Raw genomic sequence first — 8,015 nt, forward strand, 5'->3', positions numbered from 1 at the left:
TCCCAAACTTCACCAGGATGCAAAGTGGGTGGGGGGGGGGGAGGGTCTGTATGCCAAATTTGGTCCTGATCCTTCATTGGCGGGGGCCACAGTGGTTGTGGTAGCCGAACCAATTGAAAGTACTGTAAATCCCATCATCCTTGGTCTGTCTTTCCCCAAACTTCACCAGGGTGTAAAGTGGGTCATGGGAGGGCGGGGGGGCTGTGTGCCAATTTTGGTCCTGACCCGTCATTGGTGGGGGTCACAATGGTCTGTGGGAGCCAAACCAATTGAAAGTACTGCAAATCCCATCATCTGTGGTACACTCTCTTCCAAACTTCACCAGGATGCAAGTAAATCCCATCATCCTTGGTCCATCCTCCCGCCTACTTCACCAGGATGTAAAGTCGGTCATGGGGGGATGGGGTCTGTCATTTGAGGGGGGTCACAGTGGCCTGTGGAAGTGGCATCCAATCAGAAAGGAGAAGGAAACATCACCCGCTACATACATACATACCCACATACATACAAACATTCACTTTTAATATATCTATATATAGATGTAATTGATGTGTTTACTTCTGTTGTTTGCTATATTCTTATATGTTGTTTATTGACTCTTGTTGTAAGCCACTCCAAGTCCCTTCGGGGAGATGGGGTGGGATATAAATAGTTATATTATTATTATTATTATTATTATTATTATTATTATTATATTTTTGCAGATTTCCTCCCAAACAGTCTTTCGCAGTATGCCATCTAGGTTGCAACTTTATAGCTTCTGGAAAAAAGTAACTGAAGAATAGTTTTGTATGGACATGGATTCTCAAAGGTGGCTTGTGACCAGACCTAGCCACGGAAATTATTTTTCTGCTTTCTTCTCAGCCTTTGCCAGATGACTCACTATGGAGGCCCATGAAGACATTAACCAGACAACCTACACTTTGGGGAGCTCTAAAAGGAACTTGACTTATTCCCCTTATTACCAGCACTCGCTGCCCATCGCTGCCAGCTACACTGTCGCCTACCTGCTCATCTTCGTCTTCTGCATGCTTGGGAATGGCCTTGTTTGCTTCATCATTTTGAGAAACAGGCGGATGAGGACAGTCACCAACTTGTTCATTCTCAACCTGGCCATCAGTGATCTGCTGGTGGGCATCTTCTGTGTTCCCACGACACTCGTGGATAACTTGATCACAGGTAAGGCAAAGGGACAGTGTGCTGTCGCACGCTGGGCCTGTGCATAAAATTGTAGACAGGACATAAATTCTGTGTGCCCAACGGGACGCTGGGGCTGTTTCAGATTAAAGGCCTTTGGATTTCCTTAAACAGAGTCTTTAGATTGCTTAAAGGTTCAACAAAGTTCTTTATTATTGAAAACAAACAGGTACTTTAAGGCTTTCTTAACAGTCTATTGGCTCTCTCTCTCTCAACCTTGTCCACAGGGAACAGGCACTATCTTCATAAGCTGTACATTAACTAATGGGGAAATCCTTAACTTCTAATCTGGGCAGTCTGTCTTTGCCTCTGTTGGTGTGGAGCCCCTACACCCGGTACCAACTGCTTCTGGCCCTTACCAAGCAGAGCTTTGTAGACTTCCAGGGGAAAAGGAGTTCAGGTTTCAGTGATGGCTGACTAAAGTCCCTCAGCAAAGGAGCTGTAAGGCTGTATGATCCTCGGCCAAGCTGTGGGCTGTATAACCCCGGCCAAGCTGTAGAAGACGAAGCTTTCTACAGGAGCTCTTGATATTATGTCCTGCATGAAAAGCTTCTCTGTGTGGTCTGAACCCAAACTGGCTCCTATTCCCTCCAAAACCCAAAAAGAGGGAGGGACCAGGGAACTAACTATAATTGACAGATGGCTTGCCCTATGATTGCAGCCAAAAGAAGCCACCTATCTGCAGAGTCCCTGAAACTTAGGACTACAACAAACATTAAATGCAAAGCAAACAAAATTGGAGCTCCTGGTGCAGTTGCACCTGCACAGACGGTGACTGTTTGCATCCTCTGGTTCTGGATGCAAGGAGGGTGGAAAAGGAGACCATATATTCCATTCCTGATGGTTCACTGCAGTGTTATCCTCATTCTGCACTTTCATCCCACCTCATTGAAGGCCTAACTCTACCGTTCCGTCCCCTACAAGCTCCTTCCCCGTCAAATATACCTTTTTCATTACAATCTCATCCAGAGTTTTATCATTTTATGTCATGCTTTTGGCCCGCCCACTTGTTTTTTCCATTGATTTTCTATTATGTTATTCTGCATGGTTTATTTTACTTGTTTGTTTTATTTATTTTATTGTGATGTTATTTTTGTTGTTCTGTATTTTATTTTGCTGTAATGTATTGCAGGGCTTGGCCTCATTTAAGCCCCTCTGAGTCCCCGCTGGGGGGATGGTGGTGGGGTATAAATAAAGATTATTATTATTATAAAATTAATAATAAAAGGTCTTTTTATTATTGGAAACACAACAAGATGAGTCCACAGCAGATGTGCTGGTATGGCTGTACCAGGAGCTTCAGCTTCATTTTCTTTCTATTGAGTGTTTGCATCTATTCCAAGGTTCCATGCATTTTGCAGTAAGGTGGCTTCCCTTGGTTTGCAATTATAAGGCCGATGACCTGTCTATCATTGTTAAGTTTTGGTTCCGCCCCTTTTTCCAGGGCTCTGGGAGGGAAAGGGAACCATGTTTAGTTCAGTCTTAAAGTGGAAAGCTTAGCTACAGGACGTGGATCAGCTCCATCCGTAGACAAGCTTCGTTTCTCACAGTGTCCGGGGGAAACAGAAGCATCCGGGGGAAACAGCTCCACATCTTTCGTGGAAAAGATCCAAAAGAACTCCAGCTGGAGAATCTACAAAGCCTTGGCTGGTAGGTCTACTCAGGTAACCAGAAGCAATTGGAGCCGGGAGTAGAGCCCACACCAGCAAGCATAGAAAGTAGATTGCCTGGGAGGGGTTAAAAAGGGTTTTCCTTTTAAAGAAAAGAAACAGTTCACAAAGCCAGTTACCTGTCCATTTGGGCAAGTTAAGAAGCATTTGTTTAACTTGTTGAAGATCTGAGAAGTGTTTGTTTAAATTGTTGAAGATCTAAGCAATAATAAAGGACTTTGTTAAACTTTTCAAGCATCTAAAGATTTTTGTATAGGAAAATCCTTAGGGCCTCTCAGCCAAGGCAACCCAGCTTCCCGCTGGGCACAAAGAGCACGTCCTGTTCAAAAGACAATTATTATAGGCCCAGCGCGTGACAGCACAGCAGACACTCTGCTGGCTGTTGAATTGGATCACACGTCGGACACTTCCCAAGTGTCTAGGTCTGTGTGATGTATCGGCAAATAATGCGTGCAGATCCCAGTAAGGTGGCAGATGGTAATCTTGTCAGCGCTGATTGTGTTTAAGTGCAGGCCAAGGTCTTTAGACACTGCAGCCAGTGTGCCGATCACCACTGGAACCACCTTGACTGGCTTGTGCCAGAGTCTTTGTAGTTCGATCTTTAAATCCTCATATCGTGGCAGCTTTTCCAGTTGTTTCTCTTCAATCCTGCTGTCACCTGGGATTGCAACATCGACAAACCGTACTTTGTTTTTTAACATGATCATGAGGTCAGGAGTATTGTGCTCCAAAACTCTGTCTGTCAGACTGAATTCGGAAGTCCCAGAGGAGTCTGACGTGCTCATTTTCTGTAACTTTTCCCGGCTTGTGATCCCACCAGATAATTGTCGCAGGCAGATAGTATTTGTGGCACAAGTTCCAGTGAATCATCTGAGCAATGGTGTTGTGCCTCTGCTTCTAGTCTGTCTGCGCGATCTTCTTGCAGCAGCTGAGGATGGGATCTATTGTTTCATCTGCTTCCTTGCAGAGTCTACACTTGGGATCTGTCGATTATTATTATTATTATTATTATTATTATTATTATTATTAGTCTGTGTCTGTATATGTTGTATATGTTGTCTGTATATGTTGTATCTCTGTAGATCTTAGGTAGCTATTTCTTGATTTAAAGCAATTGCCTTCCTTGCTAATATCTGAACCAAGGATGGACTGGAGATGTCAATACTTTGGTCCTTTCATTACAGGCTGTTACTTCCTGACAGATGTGCAATGCCAGTTTAACAGTATAATTTTTTAGTGGTGTTGAGTGTAGACATCCTGTGATAATGTGGCATGTCTCATTAAAAGCCATGTCAACTCTTTTAGCATGGTGAGATGTATTCCACACTGGGCATGTGTATTCAGTAGCAGAGCAGCAAAGCGCAAGGGCAGATGTCTTCACTGTATCTGGTTGTGATCCCCAGGTTGGGACATGAGAGAAGCCTCCCGGCAGGATTGTAATGCATCCAGGTGTCCCCTGGGCAAAGTCTTTGTAGGCAGCTGATTCTCTCACACCAGAAGTGACTTGCAGTATGCAACCAAACAAACAAACTAGCTGGTAAAAGTAGTTTTTCTCTTGTTTACCGAACTGCACATCGTGGCTCTGATTGTTTTTTTACTTGTCTCGTAGGATGGCCCTTCAGCAACAGCATCTGCAAGCTGAGTGGCCTGGCCCAAGGCATGTCCGTTTCATCATCCATCTTCACGCTGGTGGCGATTGCAGTGGATAGGTAAGAGGGAAAGAACTTACAGGCACAACACACACAGTTTCATTCGCTTACTGAAAATTGTTCCCACTGACAACTTGTTGTATACACAAGGGATCCAAATGGGGTCTGGTGGCCAGTCAATTCTCATTGAAATAAATGTAAAGACCTCACCCCCACCCCAGGCCTGCCTTTTGCCAAAGGCATAACTACTGGAATAGATCAATAGGTACCACTTCTGCGGGAAGGTAATGGTGCTCCATGCAGTCATGCTGGTTACATGACCTTGGAGGTGTCTGCAGACAACGTCGGCTCTTCAGTCTAGAAATGGAGATGAGCACCACCACCACCAACCCCCCAGAGTCAGACACGATTAGACTGAATGTCAAGGGGAAACCTTTACCTTTCACTGTATCCAACTGGTCAAGCTCTCTAATAGCTTAAGGGGAAGAAACAATGAAGAAAATGGGAACTTGCCTTTGGGTGTTTAAAAGGAGTCAAAAATAGATTATGAAAAAGCCACACAAGGAATTTGCTAATGTAAAGATAAGGATATTAGTTCCATATGATGTGGTGTCGGAAGTCATGGGTGGGGGTTCAGGGATGGGAATGGGGAGGTAGTGGGATTGGGGAAATAATATGTATATCTTGATTGTCGAATTTTGTTTTTTTTCTTCATTCATCTATCTATCTATCTACTTATCTATCTATTTATCTATCTACTAGCCGTCCCCTGCCACGTGTTGCTGTGGCCCAGTCTAAGTGTGTATGTGTTTTGTGTGTGTATATATATGTGTGTGTGTGTGTGTGTATTTGTGTATATGTGTATATGTGGTTATGCACATGGGTTGTAGTGTATTTTTTTGGCTTTTTAAGTCTCTTCCGCTGTTTTCCCTTGACATTAAGTCTAATCGTGTCCGACTCTAGGGGGTGGTGCTCATCTCCATTTCTAAGCCAAAGAGCCAGCGTTGTCCATAGACGCCTCCAAGGTCATGTGGCCGGCATGGCTGCATGGAGCGCCATTACCTTACTACCAGATCAGTACCTATTGATCTACTCACATTTTCATGTTTTCAAACTGATAGGTTGGCAAAAGCTGTGGCTAACAGTGGAAGCCCACTGTTGGTGGTTCGAATATTTATTTACTTACTTACTGTATTTGTATACCGCCTTTCTCAGCCTTTCGGCGACTCATGAACATTATATATATGAATCATAGAATTGGAAGAGATCGTATGGGTCATCCAGTCCGACCCCCTGCCAAAATACAGGAAAATCACATTCAAAACACCCCCGACAGATAGCCATCCAGCTTCTGTTTAAAAGCCACCAAAGAAGGAGTTGCCACCACACTCTGGGGCAGAGAGTTCCACTGCTAAACAGATCTCACAGTTAGAACGTTCATATGTTCTTCCCTGTATTTTGAAGCCATTGTCCCGTATCCTAGTTTGCCAGTGCGCGCGCACACACATAGACACACCCTAAAAACACTTAAGTGTGATTATGTTTTTTGTTATATTGTGATAGTGGTATTGCAGTAGCTGCAATATGGAATTAATGAAGTATACCTATTGATAGAATTGTCCCATGTTAATACTATATTATATTACTCTTTTGGGTGCATTTTAAAAGACAGCCTATCTTCCTTAGTCACTACAGGATATAATCTGAATAGTTTTGTTTGGAGACCCAAAGGTTGAGGACCATTCAGAAAATAAACAATGCAAAAGAACTCAAGGAAGGAACTCCAGCCTGAGATCCTGTTAGCAATCAGAATAGAGCAAATGTGGTTGGAGCAGTGATCCAAATCTTTGGCCTTCCAGTTCCTTGGGACTTCAACTCCCAGAAGCTCCATCCAGTTTGACCAACTGTCAAGGTTTCTGGCAGCTGAAATCCAAAATTCCTGGAAGGTCAAAGATTGGGAACCATTGAATTAGAAGGACAATGAGTCTGATATGCATAGTATAAAATAGCTTTGCCAATTTTATAATTGTCTTATCTTTCTCTGTCCTTTCTGCCTGTTCCCAAACTCTAGGTTCCGCTGCATTGTCCATCCATTTAAACCCAAGCTCACCTTCTTGCAGGCACTCAATGTCATTGGCATCATTTGGATCCTGGCAATTACCATCATGTGTCCCTCTGCTGTCATGCTCACCGTGGCACAGCAGGAAGGTAGCTACTTGGTATGTGGTGACAACCAGAGCCTGGTATATCCCTTGTATTTCTGCTATGAGGCCTGGCCAGAGAGTGAAATGCACACCGTCTACACCACTGTGCTTTTTCTCCACATCTATGTGGCCCCATTGAGCTTCATAATGTTCATGTATGGCAGGATTGGATTTAAGCTCTACATGTCCTCTGGTCCAGTAAGCCAGCACCACGTGGTAAGTGAAGCTCAGCACAAGACAGTGGTTTCCAAGCGGAAGCTGAAGGTCATTAAAATGCTTGTCCTTGTGACACTGCTGTTCATGCTCTCCTGGTTGCCCTTGTGGACACTCATGCTGTTCTCAGACTATACAAACTTGGATGAGGAGGACATCAACCTTTTAGCTAGCTATGGATTCCCTTTTGCGCACTGGCTAGCCTTCTCTAACAGCAGTGTCAACCCCATCATCTATGGTTACTTCAATGAGAACTTTAAGAAGGGCTTCCAGGCAGCTTTCAAACTTCAGACCTGCTCCAGAGAAATGGTTCCTCAAGAAGTATATGCTGAGAAGACAACTGTCACTACCAATGGCTTCGGTGCCAGGAATAAAATCCTCACCAGTGGAGAGTCTTCTGATTCAATCTGCTTGAAGAATTTGCATCCCAAAGCTCCTTGTGATCCATCGATTGGAGATGTTTAGAGAGAAGGACTATAAGTGATATCGAACCCTTGAACTAAGTCTGCAAAGCTTTGGGCACATTATTATTATTATTATTATTATTACAGCATTATCTTTACATTTTAATAATTACATTTGGCCCAGCCATAGGTTTTAATTGTCGTTGTGTTACTGTTAATGTTTATTGCTTATTTTTGTTATGAGTTTTATTTTATTATTTTGTATTATTTGTTGTTATTGCTTTATTATTGATGTATTGTGGGCTCGGCCTCATGTAAGCCGCACCGAGTCCCTTGGGAGATGGTAGCGGGGTATAAATAAAGTATTATTATTATTTTTTGTGACACAAAAGCACAGTATGTCACAGCAAATGAGATCTATATGCTGCATTTCGTATCACAAAATCACTAGTCGAACACTTCCCAAACTTCTAAGACTGTGTGATGTGTTTTCGAATGATGCGCACAGATGGCCTTTTGCAGTTGACCGCGATTTTATCGATGTTTGTTGTTTCCAAATGCCGGCTGAGATCTTTTGGCACGGCACACAGTGCGCTAATGACCACTGGGACCACCTGTACTGGTTTATGCCAGAGCCTTTGCAGTTCGATTTTGAGGTCTTGATAGCGGTTGAGTTTT

General features: G+C 43.5%; 1 protein-coding gene across 1 annotated transcript; it reads left to right on the forward strand.

Moving 5' to 3' along the window:
• The first annotated feature begins 870 nt into the window (after positions 1 to 870).
• Positions 871 to 7,445, forward strand: LOC132782499 (neuropeptide FF receptor 1-like). The gene is made up of 3 exons (XM_067470602.1): positions 871 to 1,179; positions 4,477 to 4,576; positions 6,588 to 7,445. Exons 1-3 carry the CDS (start codon positions 885 to 887, stop codon positions 7,396 to 7,398), a joined length of 1,206 nt encoding a protein of 401 aa, XP_067326703.1. The 5' UTR covers positions 871 to 884; the 3' UTR covers positions 7,399 to 7,445.
• The last annotated feature ends 570 nt before the right edge of the window (positions 7,446 to 8,015 follow it).

The sequence above is a fragment of the Anolis sagrei genome, chromosome 7 (genome assembly GCF_037176765.1).
Source record: "Anolis sagrei isolate rAnoSag1 chromosome 7, rAnoSag1.mat, whole genome shotgun sequence".
Taxonomy (NCBI): Eukaryota; Metazoa; Chordata; class Lepidosauria; order Squamata; family Dactyloidae; genus Anolis; species Anolis sagrei.

Coding starts and splice junctions, on each gene's coding strand:
- LOC132782499 (XM_067470602.1), top strand. CDS start 885: ATGGAGGCCCATGAAGACATTAACCAGACAACCTACACTTTGGGGAGC. Junction 1,180..4,476: donor CGTGGATAACTTGATCACAG/GTAAGGCAAAGG, acceptor CTTGTCTCGTAG/GATGGCCCTTCAGCAACAGC. Junction 4,577..6,587: donor GTGGCGATTGCAGTGGATAG/GTAAGAGGGAAA, acceptor CCCAAACTCTAG/GTTCCGCTGCATTGTCCATC.